General features: G+C 41.0%; 1 protein-coding gene across 11 annotated transcripts in view; it reads right to left on the reverse strand.

The window, feature by feature from the left end:
* The window catches only part of CMKLR2 (chemerin chemokine-like receptor 2), a 109,558-nt gene that overhangs the window by 43,271 nt on the left and 38,599 nt on the right, over window positions 1-27,688 (reverse strand). For 5 of the 11 annotated variants that reach the window (XM_075829852.1, XM_075829851.1, XM_075829848.1 and 2 more), the window contains one exon: window positions 24,899-24,989. The exons of 5 other annotated variants lie outside the window; for them this stretch is intronic. In XM_075829852.1, the coding sequence (XP_075685967.1) occupies window positions 24,899-24,927 (29 nt within the window). In that variant the 5' untranslated portion in view covers window positions 24,928-24,989. Of the gene's footprint in view, window positions 1-24,898; window positions 24,990-27,688 lie in introns of those variants that run through there. One more of the 11 variants, XM_075829858.1, reaches the window with a different exon arrangement.

The following is a 27,688-nucleotide window of genomic DNA, read 5'->3' on the forward strand; positions in this document are numbered from 1 at the left end:
CTACTCCGTCAAAGGAGCAGAACAACAAAAATACCGGTAGTTGTGTTTTCATTTTACCACGGACACCACTAGCGGTCGATGGAACACATTGACTTTAAATGGGTTCCGTCGGGTGCCCGTGGTTTTACCGGAAACAATAACCGGTGTGACGACGGAGGCCCCTAAAGGAGCCTCCAATGCAGATGTGAACAAGCCCTAAATCTGCATATAAGGACATACGAGGTAAGCTTGGGCATAATTAACTCTGGCAAAAACGAATAGTATTGAAACCTTCATTATCTTACTTTGAGTTAAGCAGTTATTCAGTGTAGTTACTCCCGTGCTTAGCCCTTTAAAATTTTAGCTCCATATAGCTCTCTATGATAATCGCCCCATGTTAAAGGCCATTAAATACTATGCACAGCTTTGAAATTTTTTTTTTTTTAATAAATCAATGTTTTATGTGATTTTAAAGAAAGATCTGATGTGAACAATATGTGTCAATATAAAAGCATTTCCAAATCTATCTCAAACTATATCAGATCATTGAAATCTAGCCAATGCCATTGACAGGCAACTGCAACATAAGTGTTATGTATGACGCATTCCTTACATTGTGAGACAATTTTTTTTACATTTTACGCAGTGTTTTTGAATGTTTTGGTATGTTTTGGTACATATTATTTTGGCCAGTACATTTTTAAACCTACCACACAGGTATTTAGGTACAATATTTAAAAAATCTGTATAAAAAGTGGCAAAAAACACATCAAAATACCTGTGTACAATTTCAACAGCATAAAAAAATGCATATGTTTATTACGCGAATTACGCATCGGATTTTGTCTGCCTACAAATTACTCCACGTGAACATACATCTGTAACATCATTATTTTTTCTAGAGCATACTGTTTGTCGTGCTTCTTATATTTCACTAAAATCTTTGAATGTAAAACCATTATTAGGGTATGTTCACACGCAGTGACCAAAAACGTGTGAAAATATGGAGCTGTTTTCAGGCGAAAACAGCTCCTGATTTTCAGACGTTTTTGTAGCAACTCGCGTTTTTCGCGGCGTATTTTACGGTCGTTATTGGAGCTGTTTTTCAATGGAGTCAATGAAAAACAGCTCCAAAAATATCCTAAGAAGTGACATGCACTTCTTTTTTGTGAGCGTCTTTTTACGCGCCGTATTTTGACATCGACGCGTAAAATTACACCTCGTGGGAACAGAACACCGTAAAACCCATTGCAAGCAATGGGCAGATGTTTGTAGGCGTATTAGGGGCGTTTTTTCAGGCGTAATTCGAGGCGTAAAATGCCCGAATTACGTCTGAAAACTCAGCGTGTGAACATACCCTCAGGGTGTATTTTCTACAAACAACGGCTCCATATATAGCATGGTTTGCTTTGGTTTTGCAGTTAGCACAGAAACTGTGGCAAACCATGGTAAAGACGCACCATGTGGTAGACCCTTAGGCCGGATTTACACGAGCGTGCGCGTTTTGCGCATGCAAAAAACACGGCGTTTTGTGCGTGCAAAAGGTCCATAACAGCTCCGTGTGTCAGCAGCGTATGATGCGTGGCTGTGTGATTTTCGCGCAGCCGCCATCATTATGACACACTGTATGTTTGTAAACAGAAAAGCACGTGGTGCTTTTCTGTTTTCATTCATAATTTTTACTGCTGTTGCGCGAATCACGCGCGGCACACGGAAGTGCTTCCATGTGCTGCGCGTGATTTTCATGCACCCATTGACTTCAATGTGTGCGTGATGCGAGAACAACGCACAAATAACGGACATGTCGTGAGTTTTACGCAGCGGACACACACTGTGTGAAGCTCACGGACTGTCTGCACGGCCCCATAGACTAACAAAGGTCCGTGCGAGGCGCGTGAAAATCACTCGTGTTGCACGGACGTATATCACGTTCGTATAAATAAGCCCTTGCAGAGTAAAAAAATAATCACATTTGGATTAAATGGATTTCCCAGGATTTCAATTTGATTGCTCATCCTCAGAATAAATGATCAATATTTGATTGGTGGGGGTCTGAGCTGCAGTACCTGGCACAGACACCCATACAGATGAGCCGCTGTGTCTATGTACACAACACTGTGGTCCCTTAATTCTCCTTATATGCGGGGGTCCGGATTCAGATCCCCGCCAATCATATATTGATGTCTTCTTCTAAGGATCGGGTGGACAACCTATTTTGCTCTTCTTTAAGGAACCACAATAAAATATTCCATTTATCAATGAATATAATAATAAATGAAATACTGCAGCTGTAGAACACGTTTAGTGCTGAGTGAAATTAATATCGTTATACTTTATATGTGTATTATAGTATAAGGTTGGCACTGAACTGAAAGCATCAAAAACTGCTATGAATATAGTGGATCTATCTCTCCTCGAATGTCTGAAATGAAATCAGAATATACTTCTTGTGATGTCATAATCTACAATCTAGGCATGGAGCATCTGTACACACTTCCTGTGTTCACATCATCTAGAATCTGTTTTCCATTATGTAAAGGAAAGTGTCCCCTTTTAATGGAGATGGAGGGATATATATATATGTGTCTGTGTGTATATATACATATACTACTCTGCGGGGGGCCGGAGAGGTAATTGGGGATTACCACAGGACACAGGACATCCAAATTGATTCAATTACCTCCCTCCCCATGCACGCTCATGAGGCCGGTGACGTCATATCACTGCGCCGACCCATGTGAGCCGGACACGAGCGACACTACTGTACCTGCACCTTGCTCAGGAACAAGCACACCAGCGGGGTTTAAATAGCCCTGTGCCGGGGTGTTCGTTCTCTCTTGTTCCTGCTCACCCTCACCAACGGACCTCTTCTCTCTTCGGCATCCCTCACCACTCACCAACGGACCTCTCCCTGGCTCACCGCTCCACCAACGTCCTTTTCTATCTCCTGCCATCCTCACCGCTTCAGCATCCCTCACCGCTCCGGCCCCCTGCACGGACGCGCCCAGCACCCGATTCCCCTGGACAACGAGCGCTAAGTATCACCTTCCCCCTCTCCACAAGCAGCAGCCACTGCTTAAACCCTTTCTACCTCCCCCTATACAACGAGCATTCACATTAACCCTTTCCCCCAATATAACAAGCATTACCTGCACATTAACCCTTTATCTCCCTTATACCTGCACTACCTACACTCCCCTGGTTAACCCTCACCTGTAACCCTTTACCTGCACATCCCATGGTCCTGGTTTACCCTTTCCTATACTCTAGCCCTACACATTAACACTTTCCCCCTGCTTAACCCTTTCCCCTGTTATTCAATCCTTAAAGTTAACCCCTTTAGTGTTTAGGGAAAGTTAGCGATAGGTGGGAGGGTCACATAGATAGCGTGTGTGTATATTGCAACTTATATGTATGTTTAGATAAGTGGGTCGTGATATAGTACTGTTGATATCTTGTTAATAATACTGTGCCACGTGTAGTGTCAATGTATTCAATACATATTAAGTTATGTGTATTGAGGTATACTGATACTATACCGTGGATATATTTACTGTGTTCTGTGTTTGGTGTTTTTATATCTTAGTGTGATTTATATTAATAAATACTGCTTTTATTTACTATACACTTCTGTAGTGAAACACCGCGTACACACACAGTAGAAAAGCAGATAGTTAGCGTTCATACAAGAGAAAGGGTAGGGAAACTCGCCATGACCCTAATATAAAGGAGGTAGTAATAGTGGGTGACACTAGCGAAGTGAACCCCACTACATACTAGCCCTTTAACACATTACTACATCATTGGTAACATCTGCTGCCCGGGCCCGTTACCATCGATAGAGGTAAGTGCTTTGCAATAATTTTATATTCATTACTTTTCTGGAATTATGTGAATACTAAACTTAATTTTTATTTTTTACATAGTGGCAGTCTTTACAAGAACAACTATAATAACATCAGGATTAACAACATTAATAGTACCATCTATAATAACATTATCTTTAACCACCTCGGGACAAAGCCAGTTTTTTGATTTTTCATTTTCGTTTTTCACTCCCTGCATTCCAAGAGCCATAACTTGTTTATTTTTCCCTCAATAGAGTGGTGTGAGGGCTTATTTTTTTTGCGGGAGGAGTTGTAATTGTTTTTGGTACCATTTATAGTTCCATATAATGTATTGGAAACTGAAAAAAAATTATTTGCGGGCTGAAAATGGAAAAAACTGCAATTCCTCAAATGTTTTTTGGGTTTCGTTTTTACGGCTTTCACCGTGCGGTAAAAACTACAACTTATCTTTATTCTGTGGCTCCATACGATTACGGTGATACCAAATTTATATAGGATTTTTATATTTTACTACTTTTATTGATAATAAACTCTTTGTAAAAAAAATAAATGTTTTGTGTCGCCACATTCTGAGAGCCAGAACTTTTTTATTTTTTCACCGATTGAGCGATGTGAGGGCTTATTTTTTGCAGGACGAGCTGTAGTTTTTATCGTTACCATTTTTTGGTGCGTGGAACTTTTTGATCACTTTTTATAAAACAATTTTTTAAAGCTAAGTTGACCAAAAAACACTGATTTTGTAGTTTTACATTTTTTATTTTTGCGGCGTTCACCGTGCGCGTTAAATAACGGTATATTATAATAGTTCAGACTTTTGCGGATGCAGCGATACCAATTTTGTTTACTTTTTTATTTTTTACATTACTTTAGGGGAAAATGGCAAAAAGTTTTTTTTTTTTTACTTTTTATATATATATTTTTCCAGTACATCCCTCATGACAGCACTACAGGAGGTTGCCCTCTTGACCTCTGTAGGGACAGGAAGACAGAGAGGTTAAAAGGCCCCTCCCACCACCCACTTGCCAGTGTTCTTCCTGTCCCCACAAGGGTCAGGAGCAGAGAGCGTCGCTCCTGTATTAGTGCAGGAAAAAACTCGGGCAGGGGGCAAGATCGAGGGGTCCGTGCACTCCCCCTTCTCTTCCCCCTAAAGCCCAGGCTAACACCCCTCATACGACGGGTCCCTTAGCTCCCTCCCTAAGACACCTACCGGAGGAATCCTAGGCAGGGTTCTGGTAGTGTGTGGGGGCTGGGGTTTCCCAAGCAGGCTTCGGCCGGACCAGGCGGGGACCGGCAGCTCCATAGGCATGGACGCACCGGCAGGGATCCTCGCTGCACCGCATAGCAAGCCTTAGCGCCGGCTATGGCGGCTGCACTCCAGGTACACGCTGGACGAATAGCCGACCGGATATGACGTCGGGCTACTTCCGGTCCGCGGCCATCTTGGAAGGCGGGAAATTCAAAAAACGCCCGCATTTAAAGGGACACGCACAGGTATGTAGTTAGAGCTGATAACTCTAACTTGGATTTATTTTTGTGGTTTGCATATTGCATTGCCTGTTACCTGTCGCGATATGGAACTTCCTCGTCCTGATGGAACTCCAGATATGTCCCAGGGTCACGTGAGTCTCACCCTTGGGGAAGGGTATGACCCCTTATGTATGTACACCATACTTTACCTACCTTCTGTTTTCTCTAGGAAAAAGATTTCTCTCAGAGACAAACTGATAAAAAGAAGGTTAAAAAATGTGCGACTTGTGCAAAAAAATTGCCAGAGTCCCATAAAAAACAATTGTGTCAGGATTGTATTGCCAAAATACTAAAGGAGGAACAACCAACGTTCATGTCCGAACTTAGGACTATGATTCGTGAGGAAGTGGGTCAGTCAGTAGCCTCCCTCGCCCCTCCGCAAGAAACTCCCTCACACTCCCGGGCAAAAAGACCACGGATTGAAGTGGATCAAAAATATTGGCCTCCTTCTCAGGGGTCGGACTCTGAACAGGAGTGCTATTACCTATCGGAAGATGAGTTAGAAGAAAGAGACGAACTCTTACCTTCAACTTCTTCCACTCAAGAGAAAAAAAATTTTTTTCTCTTCCGAGATGTCTGATACCCTAATTCAAGCAATACGGGAAACTATGGATATTCCCGAAGTGGACCAACCACATACCATCCAGGAGGAGATGTTTGGAGGTCTAACGGGAAAGAAAACAAGGGTTTTTCCGGTACACGAAAATCTTAAAAGAATGGTGACAACTGAATGGGAAGATTCAGAAAAAAGGCTCTTCATTTCAAGAGATTTTAAGAACAGACTTCTCTTTGATCCAGAGGACACTAAGCCTTGGGATGAAATCCCAAAAGTAGATGTCCCAGTCGCCATGGTTGCTAAAAAAAACGCAATCCCCTTTGAAGATTCCTCTCAGTTGAGGGACGCCATGGACCGAAAGGCAGACGGACTACTAAAAAGAGCGTGGGAATCTTCCTCTGCCTTGATCTCAACTAATATCGCGGCCACATCAGTAGCAAGAGCAATGTTCATATGGCTAAACCAGCTAGAGACCCATCTGATGATGAAGACATCACGACAAGAGCTACTAGAATCTCTACCGTTACTAAAAATGGCGACCGGATTCTTGGTAGACGCTTCAGCAGAATCTATTAGATTTGCTGCCAGGAATGGGGCTCTCTCAAATGCTGCTAGAAGAGCATTATGGCTCAAAATGTGGTCAGGAGATACTAAGTCCAAAAACAAGTTGTGTTCTATCCCATTTACAGGGTCTCTGATGTTCGGTCCTCTCCTTGATAACATACTGGAGAGTGCAACAGATAGAAAAAAGGGGTTTCCTGAAGAGAAACCAAAAAAACCCCCTCAATTTGGAAGATTTCGCCAACAGAGGGATCCTACTTCACAGAACTACAGCGGGAAAGGGAAGTCCGGTCGCTGGAGTTACCCCAAAGGGAAAAGGGGTCGAGGATATCTCCTTAACCCAAATAATTCATTCCAGCCCTCAAAGCAATGACGCCAAGAGTGTGGGGGGAAGACTCCTACAATTTTATCCCGAATGGTCGAGAATAACCCAGAACCCCTGGGTTCTAAAGACAATAGAAGAAGGATACAAAATAGAATTTTCCTCCATTCCTCCAGAGAAATTCCTAATAACCCAGTACCAAGCAAAAGATCTTCATCAGGTACTTATCCGGGACGGTCCTTCCATTCTCCACTTCCAGTTTGTCTGCCTCCCCTTCGGCCTTTCCTCCGCCCCCAGAATTTTTACAAAAATTATGGCAGAGATCATGGCATTCATAAGAAGTCAAGGTATAGTAATTATCCCATATCTAGACGACTTCTTGTTGACAGCAGATACTCCGGCTATCTTAGTCAGTCATCAGTCACAGGTTCTGTCCCTACTACAAAAATTGGGATGGATAATCAACTTTCAGAAGTCGAGTCTTCCTCCCCAGAAACAGAAGGTCTTCTTAGGAGTACTGCTGGACTCCTCCCTTCAACATTCCTTCCTCCCAAGAGAGAAACAAATACTCCTACTGGCAGAAGTAAGAAAATTTTGGGGGAAAGACGCCTGTTCCATAAGGGAATGTATGCGGATGTTGGGAATGATGACATCTTGCATTCAATCTATTCCATGGAGCCAATTTCACTCCAGACCCTTACAGAATCTGATCTTGTCCCGGTGGGATCGAAAACAAAACTCCCTGAATTTAAAGATGCAAATTTCCGAGACTGTGAAATCATCTCTCCTATGGTGGCTCTGCACAAACAACATAGACAAGGGAGTCCCCTGGAGAACTTCTCCTTATGTAGTGATTACCACAGATGCCAGCCAACACGGCTGGGGGTCAGTAATCCAAGACCAACACTTTCAGGGCACATGGACTGGTCAAATGAAGATGATGTCTTCAAACTTCAAAGAACTAAGAGCTGTATGGGAGACACTTATAAGAGCTTCACCCACCATAAAAGGGAAGCATATAAGAATTTTATCGGACAACACGACAGCAGTGTCCTTTCTTCGCCATCAAGGGGGAACAAGACACACTCTTCTTCAGGGCCTCTCTGCACAAATTTTCAGTTGGGCAGAAGAAAACGTCCTATCAGTCACGGCAGTCCACCTAAAAGGCTCAGAGAACCTATCAGCAGATTTCCTGAGTCGGGAAAAAGTAGACCCAGGAGAATGGTCCCTAAACAAGGAAGTCTTTCGTTGCCTAACCCGAAATTGGGGTTATCCACAAATAGACCTGTTTGCCACGAGGAAAAACACTCAAGTAGAGACATTCTTCTCCCTAAATCTCAGAGACAACCCATTGGGAGTAGATGCATTGTCCCAACACTGGGACATGGATCTGGCCTATGCCTTTCCTCCGTTTCCTCTAATAACAATGGTGTTAAGAAAAATCCAGGAAGATTTGACAAAGCTCATCATTATTCTTCCCTATTGGCCGAAAAGAAGTTGGTTTCCAATCGTACAATACCTAGCGTTGGAAGATCCTATCATGCTCCCAGCCAAGGAGAATCTTCTCTCCCAGGGTCCCTTATTCTTCCAGGGAATAGAGACTCTGAAATTGTCAGCCTGGATCCTGAAAGGCAGATCTTGAGGAACCACGGTCTGTCAGACGAGGTAATTTCAACTATCTTATCAAGTCATAAAGAAGTTACCTCAAAAATCTATCAAAAGATTTGGAAGAAATTCTGTTCCTGGCATGGAATCCCAGGACCAGATCCCTTTTCTCCCAACATTGCAAAAATCCTAGATTTTTTACAATCGGGATTCAAAAAAGGACTTAGCCCTAGTACCTTAAAGGTACAGATTTCAGCCTTAGGTAATTTTTTTAACACTCCTCTGGCTGAGCATCGGTGGATCAGAAGATTCACCCAAGCGGTCTCTAAACTGAAACCTTCCCTAAAGAAATCAGTTCCTACCTGGGATTTGAATGTGGTGTTAACGACTCTTTGTGAGCCCCCCTTTGAGCCGCTCGATGAAATTAGTATGCATTTTTTAACTCTAAAAGCTGCATTCTTAGTCGCTATTACTTCAGCAAGAAGGATTGGAGAAATCCAATCTCTGTCAATCATAGAACCGTACCTAAAAGTACAAGAGGATAAGATCATCCTAAAGCTGGATCCCTCATTTATTCCAAAGGTATCTACCGCTTTCCATAGAGAACAAGAAATAATTCTACCTTCCTTTTATCCAGATCCAAAAGACCAACAAGAAGAAAAATTCCATTGCCTGGATGTCAGGCGAACAATTCTTCAGTATCTGGATAGAACCTCCTCCTGGAGACGAGATAAAAATCTATTTGTCCTATTCGGGGGGAAGAATAGAGGAAAGAAAGCCTCAAAAGGCTCTCTAGCGAGATGGGTAAAAACCACCATACAAGAAGCCTACAAGTCCCAAGGACTATGTGCCCCACAAGGCATCAGAGCCCATTCAACAAGGGCAGTCTCGGCATCCTGGGCAGAAAGAAGAGAAGCCTCTATTGACCAAATCTGCAAAGCTGCCACTTGGTCAAGCCATCATACGTTTTACAAACATTATAGACTCGATGTGCTGTCCGATACGGATTTAAGTTTTGGACGGAAAGTCCTCCAATCCATAGTCCCGCCCTGAGCATTATAATCTGGTATTGCTCCTGTAGTGCTGTCATGAGGGATGTACTGGAAAATAGCAATTAGACCTACCGGTAATTGTATTTCCAGGAATCCATCATGACAGCACCATTATATTCCCTCCCTTATTGAATTCTGATTTGTGCATTTAACATGTCAGTTATTATCCCTAGAAATAAAATAGGGTTGCATCCATCCTGGTGTAGTAATTGAAAAACACTGGCAAGTGGGTGGTGGGAGGGGCCTTTTAACCTCTCTGTCTTCCTGTCCCTACAGAGGTCAAGAGGGCAACCTCCTGTAGTGCTGTCATGATGGATTCCTGGAAATACAATTACCGGTAGGTCTAATTGCTATTTTTCACTACTACAAACTTTTTTTACTTTTTTTCCCATACTTTATTAGCCCCCCTAGGGGACTTGAACCAGCGATCATTAGATCGCTGGTACAATATACTGCAATACTAACGTTATGCAGTATATCGTCATTTTTTACGTGTATGACGCTGACCAATCAGTGACCAATCAGTGTCATGCACTTCTCATTGTTCCAGCCCAGCTTCTTTCACTGCACAATCATGCTGTAACAATGGGCTGGAACAATGAGAAGTGTATGATGCTGATTGGTCACTGATTGGTCAGAGTCATACACTCCTCTGTACAACGCCCACTTGGTCAAAAGTAAAAACACGCTCAGTTGTCTATTAAAGGGAAGGTGTCGCGAAATGTTTTTTTTTATATTAATTTGCTTTTAGTATGTTATTAAAATAAATTTTATTTATTTGTTTTTGTGTTGTACTTTTTTATTTTTTCTTACTTTTACTTCACTATGGGGGCTGCCATTTTTTTTCATCTCTGTATGTGTCGATTAACGACACATACAGAGATGGAATACAGTACATACATCCCCATAGAGGATGCGAACGGGAGCCGTTCCATTCACTATAGTGTACGCCGTCTGTGTGGGAACGGCGCATGCGCCGCTCCCACACAGTCCAAAAGGAAGGTCTTCGGCAGAGCGACATCCGGCGCCATTTTCATGTGGACCGGAAGCCGCGGCCGGACAGTAAAATGACTACTTCCGGTCGCGGCTTCCGGACATATGTTCTAGGCAGCGAAGACGCGAGGAGTAGGATCGGAGGCAGCAGCGGCGGCAGGAGCAGGTAAGTGGTTTGTGTATGTGATGTGTGTATTATGTTCGTGTTATATTGTCTGATTACCACTTTATCTAATCCTCCTACACTGTGTGTCGCCATTTTCTGAGCGAATGCACAGTGTAGGAGGATTAGAAGATTCAACCACCTCCTTCTCCTGGCACTAGCCAGGATAAGGGAGGGGGGATTGTGTGGGTTCACTAGAGCGTGTGTGTCTACACCAAATTTGCAGCATAAAGCAATGAGGTTGCTTTACCACATTGCAATGCTGCAATTTTGGGAATTGATCCCTCTAGTGACCAGCACATGGAAAAATTATAAATTAGAATCGAATTTATAATATTTCCTGACTTGTGAAAAAATTAAAAAAATTAAAACAATGTTTAATCACTTAAATACTAACTGTTTAACTGAAAAAAATTTAAAAAATTCTAGCGACACATTCCCTTAAAGAAACTAATTAACATAAATCTAAAATTGTTTATAAATTGGTCAAAAATGATAGTTTTTCAAAATAAAAAGCACTGTTATCTACATTACAGCGCCGATCAGATTATGTAAGAGATAGGGCACATATGATCTGGTGACAGACCCTCTTTAATGGGAAGGTGTCATGAAATTATTTTTTTTTATAATATTGCTTTTAGTGATATATAGTGATATTAAAATACATTTTATTTATTTGTGTTCTTGTATTCTAGTTATTTTTTTTCTCTTACTTTTACTTCTCTATGGGGGCTGCCAGTTTTTTTTTTCATCTCTGTATGTGTCGATTAACGACACATACAGAGATGGAATACTGCACATACATCCCCATAGAGAATGTGAATGGGAGCCGTTCCATTCACTGCAGCGTACGCCGTCTGTGTGGGAACGGCGCATGCGCTGCTCCCACACAGACCAAAACGAAGCTCGTTAGCAGAGCGAAATCCGGCGCCATTTTCATGTGGACCGGAAGCTGCTGCCGGACAGTCAGATGACGACTTCCGGCCACGGCTTCCGGCCATATGTTCAAGGAAGCGAAGGCGCAAGGAATAGGAGCGGAGGCGGCAGCGGCGGCAGGAGCAGGTAAGTTATGTTTGTGTATGTGATGTGTGTATTATGTTTGTGTATGTTAGTGTTATACTGTCTGCTTAGCACTGTATCTAATCCTCCTACACTGTGCATTCGCTCAGAAAATGACGGCACACAGTGTAGGAGGTTTGAAGATTCAACCCCCTCCTTCTCCTGGCACTAGCCAGAATAAGGGAGGGGGATTGTGTGAGGACACTAGAGCGAGTGTGTCTACCCAAAATTTGCAGCATAAAGCAATGAGGTTGCTTTACCACATTGACCATGCTGCAATTTTTGGAACTGCTCCCTCTAGTGACCAGCACATGTTATAAATTAGAATCTAATTTATAATATTTCCTGACTTGTGAAAAATGTAAAAAAATTAAAACAATGTGTAATCACTCAAATAATGATTGTTTAACTAAAAAAAAAATAATAATAATAATTTCTAGCGACACAATCCCTTTAAGTTCTCCCTTAATGGTAAAATAAAGTAACAAATAAAAAAAATATCCCAGAAAAAGTCATTATTTTGTATAAAATATATTTTATTGCCTCTACATTACATAAAAACAAAACACCTACACATATTAGGTACCTAAACGACCGTAATAACCTGAAGAATTAATTTAACAGCTTATTTAGCATTAAACATGAACGGGATAAAAAAGAACGTTCGAAAAAATAAAAAAGTTATGGCTGCTGAAATGCAGAGAGGTAAAAATAGAAAAATTTAGCTGGTCACTAAGCCCTTTTCAGACTTATAATATATAATATATAATATAATTTTGATAGCATATTAAATTCTCACGAAGACTCCTGTATAGATGAAACCTCTGTTTAGAGAACAAGAGAACAAGACAAAGAGTCTGTAAGCTCTATGAAAAAGGGGTTTTCCGGAACCAATTAACTAATTTCTATTTCACTGCACATATAAAAATAATGTAATTTGTAATATACTTACGTTTTGTTTTCATTTTCTAACACCCGATTCCAGCGCCGGTCACGTGATGCGTCTCCAGCAGCAAAATCTTTACTTCCGGCGCTAGCCCGTCCATAATTTTTGACTTCCGTATTCCGGCCTGCTCAATGTACGGAAACGTCATTCCTGACGTCACTTCACACTGAGAGAAGAGGTGGACCGGATACTCTTTCTCCGGCGTCTTGAGCATGCGTGGTTGCTCTAATAGCGTGTATGACAGGCCTTGCTCCCGGCGCATGGCAGCTCCCGGAAGCGGTCATAGGAGGCATGTAAACAGAGTGTGGAATGTAAAGAGAGAATGTTTATAGTACGGAAAGAAACAGAAAACTTCATAAAAGGTATTTAGGTGAATGTATTTATAGCTAAAAAAAAAAAGGTCAGACTATTAAGACATTTTTTTTTTCCGTAAAACCCCTTTAATAAATGTAACATTTCCATGGTTGGGGTAAGACTCTTCCATGTCTGGGGGTTACAGTCTGGTCTCTATTGGGTATTTATATATTTGTATTTTGTATTTTTTGTCTTTTTAAAATGTCCTTTATCATTCCCATTTTGTTTTATGTTTTTTTGCTTATTTAAAATGTTTTATTCTTTTTGGGACTGTATGTTGGAAGGGGCTGAAGGGAGGGGAAAGATGTTTTTCACATCGGACTGTATGTTGGAAGCGGCTGAAGGGAAGGGAGTGATGTTTCTACATGGGACTGTATGTTGGAGGGGGCTGAAGGGAGGGGACGGACCTTTTGCACCTAGGACTGTATGTTGAAAGGGGATGAAGGAAGAGGAATGATAAATATATATTTTTTAACATGGTACTGTATCTTTGCGGGGGTTGAATGGAGAGTAGTAATGTTTTACACATTAGACTATATGTTAGAGGTGGCAGAAGGAAGGAAAGTGATGTTTTGTACATGAGACTTCATGTTAGAGGAAGATGAAGGGAGGGGAACGATGTATTTTTCTTTTTACGTTGGACTGTATGCTGGACGGGAGTGATGGTTTGCACATGACAATGTATGTTGGAGGGGGGAGAAGGGAGGGGAGTGATGTTTTGCTCATTTGCCTGTATGTTGTAAGGGATCGTCGTGGCAACCTGTAGGGATTTTATCAGCCCTAGGATAGGAAAGACCTGCTGTTTTGCTCCACTATGTATTTATCAATTGGCTATCAGTCGGGCCCTTTGCGATATGTAAGACTGAACTGACTAAGATTCTCACATCATCTAAAGCTGCTAGTTTTGAAAGAGGGCAAAACATATGTCTTGGATTTTGTTCCCTTGATCTTTTAAGACCCTAGCAACACATCTGGCAGCTAGTGCTGCATCAAAGGGTTACCTAAGAGACCAGCGATGCAGCTGAAAGTTACGGATGAGCTGCGGCCGTCAGCTGTGAAGAGAAGTTGGATGAGGGGGCCATAAAGAACTTTTGCACTGGCGGCTGACGGAACCCATTGACTTTAATGGGTTCCATCGAGTTTCCGTCAAGGTGTCTGTGGTTTTACCGGAAACAATAGCGAAGAATGCTGCACTATTGTTTCCGGTATTTTCAGCCGAATCTGCAGAAGGCCCCTAACGGAGCCTCCAACAAAGATGTGAACAAGCCCTTAATCTGCATATGGATGACATACAAGGTAATCTTGGGCATAAACGTCTCTGATGAAAACATAATAGAAATAGTATTGAAACCTTCATTATCTTACTGTGAGATTGCAGACATTCAGTGTAGTTACTCCCATGCTTACCCCTTTAAAATTTAACTCCATATGGCTCTCTATGATAATTGCTCCATGTTAAAGGCCCTTAAATACTATATACAGCTTTGAAGATAATTTTCTTTAATAAAACAATGTTTTATGTGATTTTAATCAACTTTTAAATTTACTTTTATTAAAAAAAATTTACTTCTTAAGATACAGCTATTATTTTTCTATTCTGTATACATAGAAGCTGTAACATTCAAAGTTGATTCCGTCAGTCCAGCTGTACTTATTTATTTAAAAAAAAACTTTCAAAGTTGTACATAGCCTTTAACTTTAATTTGGTGCATACAACACTTTTATTAAATAAACGAACACAGATAAACACTAGATTATACAAAAGCAGGGGCTGTTTATTAAAATCAGATGTGAACAATATATGTGTCAATATATAAGCATGTATAAATCTATCTCAAACTATATCAGATCATTCAAATCTAGCCAATGCAATTGGCAGACCACAGAAATGTTATGGTTATTTTAGGGTAATTTCATGTAAAGGCTGCTTTGTGTGTATAAAGCACATCTAGGTGATGACACATACCATGTATGAAATTATCATAATTAAGTCTTTAAATGGTGCATATTTTGTGATGCTATGTTGTGCCAACTCTTGTGTTACATATGCAAAAAGCTTTAGGCTATTTAAAGAGGTTCTGTCACCAGATTATAAGTGCCCTACCTCCTACATAATCTGATCGGCGCTGTAATGTAGATAACAGCAGTGGTTTTTATTTTGAAAAACCATAATTTTTGACCAAGGTATAAACAATTTTAGATTTATGCTAATTAGTTTCTTAATAGACAACTGGGCGCGTTTTTACTTTTTACCAACTGGGCGTTGTACAGAGGAGTGTATGATGCTGACCAATCAGCGACCAATCAGCTTCATACACTTCTCATTGTACCCGCCCAGCTTCTTTCACTGCACAATCACGCTGGGCTGGAACAATGAGAAGTGTATGACGCTGATTGGTCACGGATTAGTCAGCGTCATACACTCCTGTACAACGGCCAGTTGGTAAAAAGTAAAAACACACCCAGTTGTCTATTAAGAAACATATTAGCATAAATCTAAAATTGTTTATAACTTGGTCATAAATGATAGTTTTTCAAAATAAAAACCATTGTTGTCTACATTACAGCGCCGATCAGATTATGTAGGAGATAGGGCACTTGTAATCTGGTGACAGAGCCTCTTTAAAAGTGTTATACATACAACTGCAGTTTACATAAGTGTTATGTATGACGCATTCCTTATATTGTGAGACATTTTTTACATTTCACGCCTAAAACATATTTTCCTAGGCTGGCACACCATCCGAGTGATGCAACAGTCCGTGAAAGTAGTGTAGTGTGTGGCTGTATTTCACATATGCCACATGGCGTTCACTTTTTATAAAAGTGGTGGAAAATGCTTAATAAAAATATTATCGTTAAGTACTTCCCAAATCTTTCATTTTGGCAGTTTATTTTTCAATGCATTTATGTCTGATGGCTGGTGTAAATACATTGATATATTTCCTCCAATATGTATTCTAAGTACAAATAATTGAGTGAGCATAATGCTCCTATAGGGTTGTCCCTAGCAAGCAGTGACGCTTGCTCTGACTGGCTCACTCCGTCTATCTGTTACATAGACGCAGGGCCGACCTTAGGGGTGTGTGCGCAGTGCGAGCGCACAGAGCGCTGCCCCCTCCAAGCATGCAGGGGGCGCCACTCGGCTCTGCCTCTACTCTGTGCTCTGTTCTTAGTTACACACACGGAGTAAATAAGAGCCGAGGAGCAGAGGAGGAAGCTCCGCCCACAGCCCATCCTGCGCGAAGCCTGTGATCCTATCATTAAAGGAACAGTGTCATCACAATTTTTTTTTAATATGTTAAAGATGTTAGTGCTTTATTAAAAACGTTTATATTTATTTGTGTGTTTGTGTTTTACTTTTTCTTATTTTTACACTTTTTCTTCCCTATGGGGGCTGCCATTTTTTTTTCCATTTCTGTATGTGTCGATTAACGACACATACAGACATGGAATACGGCAGCCACAGTCCCATAGGGACTGCGAACGGGGCCCGTTCCATCCACTAACATGTACGCCGTCTGTGTGGGAACTGCGCATGCGCCGCTCCCACACAGTCCAATTTGAAATGCGCGCCGTCCGGCGCCATTTTCCTGTTGACCGGAAGTCGCGGCCGGACCGTAAGATTACTACTTCCGGTCGCGGCTTCCGGACTTGTGCACTTGGACCAGCGGCAGCAGACGGAGCGGACGGGCCGGAGGGAGCCGCGGCGGCAGGAGCAGGTAAGAGATTTCTATGTATGTTCGTGTTTGTGTACGTTTACTACTGTATGTAAACCTACTACACTGTGTGTTAGCTCAAAAAATGGCGACACACAGTGTAGGAGGTTAGACCGTTCAAACCCCTCGTTTATCCCGGCACTAGCCAGGATAAAGGGGGGGGGATGCTGAGAGCTCACTAGAGCGAGGGCTTTTTACCCAATTTTGCAATGCTGCAATTTTGGGAATAGCTCCATCTAGTAACCAGCAATGGGAAATATTATAAATTAGAATTAATTTATAATATTTCCTGACTCGTGAAAAAAATAAATTTTTTTTTAACAATGTTTAATCACCTACACACTAAATGTTTAATTAAAAAAACAAAAACATGTTTTTCTGGCAACACATTCCCTTTAAGAAGACATGGTGAGTGTCTGTGCCTCTGTGTGTGTGTGTGTGTGTGTGTATACAGTATGTGCCTCTGTGTTTGTGTGTATATGTTACAGTGTGTCTGTGTGTATATAGTGTGTCTCTGTGTATACAGTATGTGTCTGTTTGTATGTGTATATGTTACAGTGTGTGTGTGTGTGTGTGTGTGTGTGTCTGCATGTCTCTTTGTAAAAGTGTGTGTGTTCAATATTAAAGTAGAACAGATAAGACAAAGATATCTGTGTAGCCTATATAAATAAATGGAAATGTCAGCTCACCCTCCCAGGTGCACGAAGAAGACCGCGATCTCCACGCTATAAGAACAAGATTCAGGAGGAAAATATCAGCACTCCTTGTGGAATTTGAAAAATAAATCTTCTTTATTTATTTAAATAGCCAGCGGAAAAACTGAACAGCTTGAAGTGGACAAAATACATAAAACGTCTGTCCACTCTGACGCGTTTCTAGCTCACAAGAGCCATTACTCAGAGATAGGGGAGGGAATGGGAATGTGTGGCTGAAATAGCAGCCAGGAAAGAAAACCACCCACTCTAATCATGTGTATACATTGATCACAAAAGTGGAGGACATATAAAACGTACAAAAATTTATAAAAATGTAACTATAAAATCACAGACCAAGTACAAAAATAATATATGGAGTATTAATAGTTCATAATAAGATCATTTCTCACATTAAGACTATTGGGGACTATATTATTTAACATGAGAATCCAGTATCCCTCACGTTTTAGTAGTGCTCTCCTATGATCACCACCTCGCACTGGTTTGTTACCCCTTTCAATTCCTGAAAACTGAAAGCTGCTGATATTGCCTTGATGCATAAGACTAAAGTGTTTGGATGCATTAGAAGGATTTCTAACTTCAGGATTAGTGGCTCCATTGAGATGCTCTCTAATTCTGGCCTTAAGAGGGCGACTTGTGCACCCAACATAGGATAAATCACAGAGTGTACAGTTTATTTGATATACTACATGTCGTGTGTTGCAGTTGATGAATTGTTTTATTTTATGTATAGTTCCATAAATAGCCGAACTTACTTCTTTAATGACAGCCACGTATTTCGTTTAGATGAAACATGCGTTAAACTAGGTGAGAGCATGGTACCCAAAGTAGGCGCTCTCCGGGAAGAAAATTTACAACCCGGCTCAATGGATAATTGCAATCAATGGATAATGTGAGAAAGTCTGTTAATATCAGCTCCACGGAAGCAGAAAGCTCAGAGGTTCAATCTAACGATTCCTCTATGTCCATGAATTTACAGAAACCACAAGTCAAAGAAAGGACAAAAATAAAAAAAAATACTACGTAGGGCGGGGAGAAAGCATGGCAGGAAGATATCCGCAGAGGAATCGCACGGGAGCGAAGAACAAACAATAAATGTCTTTAACCTGTCTTCACATATCTTGAACGTGGACGAAATATCTATTTTGTCCAAAGGACTTTCGTTTGCTCCAACTAATCACTTTAATCTGTACAGTACTATCGTGGATGTCAATCGATTTATTAGGCTACTTACTGTCAAAAGACACTTCTTGGATCATGACTCATATACCGATAACATGGACGACTCCAAGGACTACATGGACATGACCCATGAGTTGTCTCTTACTAATGATATGCCATTTTTTTCATTCCAAGATCATATATGCACTAACGTTTTACAGGACTTGCAGGAGGAGTCGGCTCTGCCTGAGTGTGAAGCTGTGTCCAGGGCCACTGATTTTTCTGTCTATAATCCCTCTTTCTTTCCCATTCATCTTAAACCTCCCGTTTTGGATAGGTTTCAGGAATTGGTCCAAAAAGATCTAGTTGAATTACATACAACGGCAGATATTAAATCTGTTGATAATTTACCCAAGAGGGAATACAAAGCTATTTTTTCTTTGAGGAACAATATAGATATAACCATTAGAACAGCAGACAAGGGAGGGGCGGTTGTGGTCCTGGACACTGCGCTTTACATTAGGCTAAATGAGGAATTATTATCGGATGATAACACATATGATAGATCTAGCATCAATCCGACTGTGATTTTTTTTTTCTGAACGCCTGTACATTTTGTTACAGGAGGCTCTAAATTTGGGAGTTATGGACCAGAGAGAATGTGATTATATCTTTGTTGAGAAACCAGTTATTCCTATTTTTCATTCCTTGCCCAAGATCCACAAGGATCGCTTCCCACCCCTATGAGACCTATTGTGGCAGGCATCGGTTCCTTGAATGAGAAACTTAGCGAGTGGGTAGACATATTACTGCAACCCTTGGTTACACGTTGCTATGGGTTTCTCCAGGATACCAAACACGTGCTATCGTCTGTACAAAACATTAAATGGCAGAATAATTTTGTATGGATAACTTGTGATATCGAGGCATTATACACATGCATCCCCCATCAATTAGCATTAAAGGCAGTCTCATACCATCTAGATAGATATTCTAAATACTCAATAGATCTCAAAAATTTTATTATTATGGCAATAGAGTATCTTTTCTCCTCCAATTATTTCATGTTTCATGAATGCTACTATATACAAAAAATGGGCGCCGCTATGTGGGCTAAATTTTCCCCATCGCTCGCCAATTTATATGTAGCATGGTGGGAGGAATGCTTTCTATTCACTAACAGCAATCCTTTTGCTCTTGATTTAGTCTGGTATGGTCGTTACATTGATGACATGATTATCTGGTCCTCTGATGTGGCGACCATACCAGACTTCATCAACTACATCAATAACAACCCATTCGGTTTGACTTTCACTTATGCTTATTTTATGATTGCCAACAAATCACGTTTCTGGATCTCACTTTGAGTTGTACCTCCGGTTTAGAGACTGTTCAGACTGGCACTTATCGCAAGCCTACTGCTGGTAATGCAATTTTGCATGGCAAATCTTGCCATCCAGAACATACCATTAAGGGTGTCCCGGTTGGAGAAATATTTTGAGCTAAAAGAAACTGCTCGTCTGAACAATCATATAGTTACGAAACATATAAAATATGCAATCGTTTAAAGGACCGAGGCTATCCCCAGTGGACCCTGGACAGGGCTATTAATTTAGGTGAGGACAGAAAACGCTGCGATTTATTACAAAGAAAACATAAATATAAAAAGAATAAAAATTAATCTCTTGCGTTTGTTACATCGTACAGTAGAGAATATCATATGATGCGATCTATAGTGTCCAAATACGCACCAGTCATTTTTCAAGATGAAGGTTTACGCCAGATACTAGAGCCGGGTTGTAAATTTTCTTCGCATACTTTGGGTATCATGCTCTAACCTAGATTAACGCATGTTTCACCTAAACGAAATACGTGGCTGTCATCTAAAGGGTTTTATCCTTGTGGAGCAAATATATGTATGTGTTGCAACCATGTACATCAAATTAAAGAAGTTCGGCTATTCATGGAACTATACATAAAATAAAACAATTCATCAACTGCAACACACGACGTGTAGTATATCAAATAAACTGTACACTCTGTGATTTATCCTATGTTGGGTGCACAAGTCGCCCTCTTAAGGCCAGAATTAGAGAGCATCTCAATGGAGCCACTAATCCTGAAGTTAGAAATCCTTCCAATGCATCCAAACACTTTAGTCTAAGGCTATGTTCACACGGGGTATTTTGCCGAGTTTTTTGACGCGGAAACCGCGTCGCAAAACTCGGCAAAAACGGCCCGAGAATGCCTCCCATTGATTTCAATGGGAGGCGTCGGCGTCTTTTTCCCGCGAGCAGTAAAACTGCCTCGCGGGAAAAAGAAGCGACATGCCCTATCTTCGGGCGCTTCCGCCTCTGACCTCCCATTGACTTCAATGGGAGGCAGGAGAAAGGGTATTTCTCGCTGTTTTATGCCCGCGGCGCTCAATGGCCGCGGGTGAAAAACGGCGTGCAGGGAGAGGAATATCTGCCTCAAAGTTCCAAACTGAATTTTGAGGCAGATATTCCTCCCCCAAAATACTCCGTGTGAACATAGCCTTATGCATCAAGGCAATATCAGCAGCTTTCAGTTTTCAGAAATTGAAAGGGTTAAAAAACCAGTGCGAGGTGGTGATCATAGGAGAGAACTACTAAAACGTGAGGGATACTGGATTCTCATATTCTCATGTTAAATACTATAGTCCCCAATGGTCTTAATGTGAGAAATGATCTTATTATGAACTATTAATACTCCATATATTTTTGTACTTGGTCTGTGATTTTATAGTTATATTTTTATAAATTTTTGTACGTTTTATATGCCATTCACTTTTGTGATCATTGTATACACCTGATTAGAGTGGGTGGTTTTCTTTCCTGGCTGTTATTTCAGCCACACACTCTCATTCCCTCCCCTATCTATGAGAAATGACTCTTGTGTGCTAGAAACGCGTCAGAGGAGACGGACGCTTTATGTATTTTGTCCACTTCAAGCTGTTCAGGCTTTCCGCTGGCTATTTAAATAAATAAAGAAGATTAATTTTTCAAATTCCACAAGGAGTACTGATATTTTCCTCCTGAATAGCCTCCTATATACCCTGCTGTCCCTATATACCCTGCTTCCCCTATATTATCCTGCTGTCCCCTATATTATCCTGCTGCCCCTTTTATAACCTGCTGCCTCCTATATACCCTGCTGTCCCTTATATACTATGCTGCCTCCTATATACCCTGCTGCCCCTATATACCCTGCTGTCCCTATATATCCTGATGCCCATTATATACTCTGCTGCCCCTTATATACCCTGCTGCCCCTTATAACCCCTGCTGCCCCTTCTATATATGCCTCTGTGTATGTTTATATGTGTCTGTGGGTATAGTTATAATCTATGACATTATCTGTACTCAGAGTTATCACTGTGTTATCTGTGGTGTTACGTAGGCCTGCAGGCAATATCCACTACATTATCTGTACTCAGAAAGTTATCACTGTGTTATCGGTGGTGTTACATAGGACTGCAGGCAATATCTACTACATTATCTGTACTCAGTTATTACTGTGTATTATCTGTGGTGTTACATAGGGCTGCACATGAAATCTACGACATTATCTGTACTGGGTATATATGGCTCTGTTTGTGAATGTGTCTTTGTGCTTGTATAGATGTGCCTTTTATGTATTTGTATATGTTCCTGTCTGTGTATTTATCTGCCGGTGTGTGTGTGTGTGTATGTACGTCTATATATTTACCTTTATGTATATACTCCAGATGTGTGAATGTATATTTGCCTGTATGTCTAAATATCTGTCTTTATGTATGTACAGTATATATGTTCCAGCATGTCTATATATGTGGTTCATTTTTGGTTTGTGTAGGGGGCGGCAATAGAGAGTCCTGCACAGGGCGCCATTCAACCTAAGGCCGGCCCTGCATGAACAGCCATTTATTTAAATGGCCACGATGTAATACTACATTATACTAAATGTCTGGCTAACCATGTCTACCCCCAGCAAAATCAGTGGTTTGCCAGGGGTCTCGGGAGTGGCTCACATAGTCTGTGATGAGGCAACCCCTTCAGTTCATAGATGAAAAGTACAATTTTGCTTTCTAAACATAAAACAGTAAAAGTGTAAACTAAGTTGTAAACATTTCCTAAACTGTATTAAACTAATATATACATCATTTTAATCGAATTTTTATTTTAATGTCCATACAAAATTCATGTAATTTCCAATATTTCCTTACAAAAACACCCAGTCCCTACAGTATTATATTGATAAAGAGACGTATGTCTGTATAATATGCACTTATCCTAAACAACACTGACTTCCAGACTAAACATACTCTATAAACTACTCATATCAATGAATATTCAATGCTAAGTTCTGAAGGAGACATATCTCCTATGTAATATTTACACTGATTCCATTACTGATATGTTCTGGAAGTCTAATAGGAATGGGAGAAAGAGGACTCACCTCAGTAGTTGCTGCAGACACACATGAAATGCATTTATCTGAAGCTGTTGGGCAGAGAGAAGTACTGTGATTCATTTTCTCCTGAGAGGTTAGCATGTCCTGCCTTCATGGGAGGGACATTTCAGTCCTGTTATGTGTTGAGGATGTGACAGTTTGCATTTAGACTAACAATGACGGAGGTACTGATGAGTTGAATGAGTGTCCAGGACAGTCAGGGACAACTACATTGCCTGAATCCTTTTGAAAAGGAATTACTGTGGTCCGCCACTCCCTCCACAGTAGAGAATTTTCATGGATGCATACACAGGACGTAGGACTGAGTTGAGGCATGAGGCTGTAATCACACATGCCACTTTCGTGGCCGTTTTTGATGCAGTTTTTTTAACCAACCGCAGCAGTAGATATAAAAAAAAGAAGTATAGATCTTTCCTTTATACTTTTGCTTATTTAACATAAGTGCCTTTTCTACTGAGGTACTTGTTTATGTAGTAGATCAAGGATTCAAAGGGGTTATCCGGGAACCCAAAATTTCTTTGCATTCATATTTTTATGTAAAAAGAAGTCACTTACTAATATACTTTAATTAAAAATTCGGTACTAAATTGTGCCGTTCAAACCCGGTGAACTGTTCCCGAAAGTCCTGGAGCTTTTCTAATATTGATGATATTATATTAGTAAGTGACTTCTTTTTACATAAAAATATGAATGCAAAGCAATTTTTGGTCCCCGGATAAACCCATTAAGTCTCTGCTGGTAAAAAAAACAACAACTGATCTTGCTGGAGGTGTAACCATGAAGGTGTTTATTCAGTTTTTGATCTAGGCAGAATGGTTTAAAACTTCCCAGTTCCAACTGGCCATCGGTTTCAGTGTGTTACAACCAGTGCTGGGCATATTCATGCAGAAGTCAGGGCCTGTTCACATCACCGTTCGCTTTCCATTCCGGGGTTCCATCGGAGGTTTCCGTCGGGTGAACCCCGCAACGGAAAGTGAAACTGAAACTACAGCTTCCGTTTCAGTCACCATTGATATCAATGGTGACGGAAACATCGCTAATGGTTTCCGTTCTTCACCATTCCGGCAGGTTTCCGTTTTTCCGACGGAATCAATAGTGCAGTCGCCTCCGCTATTGATTCCATCGTTAAAACGGAAACCTGCCGTAATGGTGACGAACGGATACCATTAGCGATGTTTCCGTCACCATTGATATCAATGGTGACTGAAACGGAAGCTGTGGTTTCAGTTTCACTTTCCATTGCGGGGTTCATCTGACGGAAACCTCAGACGGAACCCCGGAATGGAAAGTGAACGGTGATGTGAACAGGCCCCCAGACACATTGGCACAGCAATTCTGGCTCCATGCGATAAACAGCTTTCATCAGTTTCTTAAGAGATTCGTGATATGAATAGTTGCATTAAATGAAGTGAATTCTACCAAATTTATGGGAAATCCATAACAGCTGATTTATGATGTTTCCTTATCTTACATAGACTTCAATGGAGAGTGAATGCGCAAGCATAGCCAACCTTCCACAGGGAATGGGAGATCACACTCCTCCATTATTGCGGTTGTTGGAGTCCCTAGAGTTGGACCCCCAATGATGAGACATTAATGGCATATTAAATTAATATTACCATAAATGTAATATGTGGAAAAACCCCTTTCAAGGACATATGAAACATCATCACACAGTTTGCTATGATCATCTATCAAAAGTTTTCTTTATTTTTTCCTTGTACCTAAAGTTTAAAAGGTTGAAAAGTTTGTCAGATAAAGTCCCACAACCGTAGTAAAATGTCACGTCGATTAGACTATGAAATAGGAAGAACGAACAATACTGTTTTTACATGATCAACCTTGTAAGCCCTATGTCATATACCTCATTGTTTTCTTAGCTCTAACCTTCATTACATATCCATAATCGTATCTTTTGCTTTTTCCCCTTCCTTCCTTATCTTTTTCTGTATGATCTGTATGATTAGAAAGAAATACAAAAATAAAATTAGCAAATACTAAAATACGTAATAAAAACAACTGGCTAATTTAGATATTGCCGTTTGAGATTAGGGAATGAGCCAAAGTGAGGGAGCAGATAGAGGAAGTGTGTTTTTTGCAGTCAATCACATGTGACAAAGGTTCTTTTTACGCAGTTTTGCACAATACCGGATTTATTTACCAGAAAGCCTATAGACAGGGCCATCAATCTCCTTTTTTGGATTTTTTTCTGGACAATTTGGAAAACCAAACATGAATCAGAGATTAAAAACCATATATGTCCATAGATTAGAATACTAATACGAAAACATTAGCGGCATTTATTGTGAACTGTAAAATGTTTAGAACTACTATCACAATATCCTGCACAAGCCCCTTTAGCTTCAAAACAATCATGGAAGCATCTGTGTTTTATCATGCACCCTGGATAAAAATTTCCTATTTTTACAGACTGTCCATGAAATTACACATGTTTGGCACACCTGCCCACAGCCAAACGATACCTCATTTATAAATTAATAATAAAAAAAAAAAAGATTGGCATCTGTGTACAATGGATCCATAACAGCGAGGAAGAATTTGAGTTTAACATACAAAAGTGTGAATAGGTTGTCTCATCGCTCTGATATTCGTATGCTTGTCCACTTGAGTATACAATAAGGGTGCTCAGGTTTAGCTATCTGGAATCCAAGAAAAAAAATCCAAAGAAAAACTTACATTGGCACTTGTAAAATCTGGAGTTTTCTTGTAGTCACAAAAAACACTATTCACAAAGGATAAAGTCAACGATCTTGCTAACCTGGGCCGATTCTAGGCAGGTTGAGGCGAAAATTGAAATGGCGCCCCCCAGATCTTGATTGACATGCCTCTGGCTGTTGTACATCACTAGCAGCCTCCTCCAACTCTTGCAGATGCGCCGTTGCCTTGTACTCCCCTGAAATGTGCGGTGCAGCGATGAAGCCGGGCAGAGTACACCTCGCTGCACAGTGCATGGCCTAGTAGTACAAGGAAATGGCGCATCCGAGAAAGTTGGAAGAGACGTAGTGATGTAGAACAGCCAGGAAGATGTCAATCAAGCATGGAAAGGTAGGCACCACCCCATGACCCTTTAAAGAGTAATTAGCATATAGCGTGCGCCATCTTAACCTGTTTTCGCACCATGACGTAATAGCACATCGTGGTGCGGGGGTTGATGTTTGGAGCAGGCTCACCCACTGAGCCCGCTCCGTACGCAGCAAGTGTCAGCTGTGTTTAACAGCTGACCCCCGGGACTAATGGCCAGGAACAGCAATTGTGCTGTTCCTGGCCATTTAACCCCTTAAATGCTGCAAGCAATCACAATCACAGCATCTAAGACAGAAAGAGGGGGCGCCACCCTCCGACTGCTCATCGCCCCCCCACGACACTATCATGGGGTGCCGATGGTTGTCATGGCAGCCCAGGAGCCTAATGAAGGCCCCCAGGATTGCCTATATACTACAATATATTAGTATTGCAGTGTATTGTACCAGCAATCTAACGATCACTGGTGCGAATCCCATAAGGGGACTAATAAAATATGTAAAAAAAAACATTTAATAAGGTTTTGACTAGTGTAAAAAAAACAAGCCAATATATATTGCCGGGACTGTAAAAGTCTGAACTATTACAAAATACCATCGCTGTTTTTTTGTCACTTCATATACCAAAAAAAACTGAAATAAAAAGTTAGCAAAAAGTCTCATGTAGCCCAAAATGGTACAAGTAGAAACTACAGCTCACCCCGCAAAAAAAATAAGGCTTCATACCAGGGGCGTGGCTAAAGGCTCATGGGCCCCGATGCAAAAGTTCTTATTGGGCCCCCCCCCAAACTTCTCATGGCCGACGGTCCACAGCTTTCAGCTGCATCGCTGGGTCTCCTAAGTGACCCAACAATGCAGCACTAGCAGCCGGGGCATCACTAAGGTCTTAAAATGTCAGGGGAAATAGCCCCAATACATATGTGTACGCCCCAAAAAAAATGTATGTGTGTATATGAGACAGCATATCTATAGCACTACAACCCTATCAAGTATAGATAGGATTAGATACATTGACTCAGTAGACAGTATCACACATGATAGGATTAGATACAGTGGCTCAGCAGACAGTATCACACATGATAGGATTAGATACAATGGCTCAGCAGACAGTATCACACATGATAGGATTAGATATAGGGCCCAGCAGATAGTATCACACATGATAGGATTAGATACAGTGGCTGAGCAGACAGTATCACACATGATAGGATTAGATACAGAGGCTCAGCAGACAGTATCACACATGATAGGATTAGATACAGTGGCTCAGCAGACAGTATCACACATGATAGGATTAGATACAATGGCTCAGCAGACAGTATCACACATGATAGGATTAGATATAGGGCCCAGGAGATAGTATCACACATGATAGGATTAGATACAGTGGCTGAGCAGACAGTATCACACATGATAGGATTAGATACAGAGGCTCAGCAGACAGTATCACACATGATAGGATTAGATACAGTGGCTCAGCAGACAGTATCACACATGATAGGATTAGATACAGTGGCTCAGCAGACAGTATCACACATGATAGGATTAGATACAGGACTCAGCTCGCTGACATTGCGGCTCCAGTGCTGGACCCAGGAAATGTAAGAATAATA

The sequence above is a fragment of the Rhinoderma darwinii genome, chromosome 6 (genome assembly GCF_050947455.1).
Source record: "Rhinoderma darwinii isolate aRhiDar2 chromosome 6, aRhiDar2.hap1, whole genome shotgun sequence".
In the NCBI taxonomy this organism is placed as follows: Eukaryota; Metazoa; Chordata; class Amphibia; order Anura; family Rhinodermatidae; genus Rhinoderma; species Rhinoderma darwinii.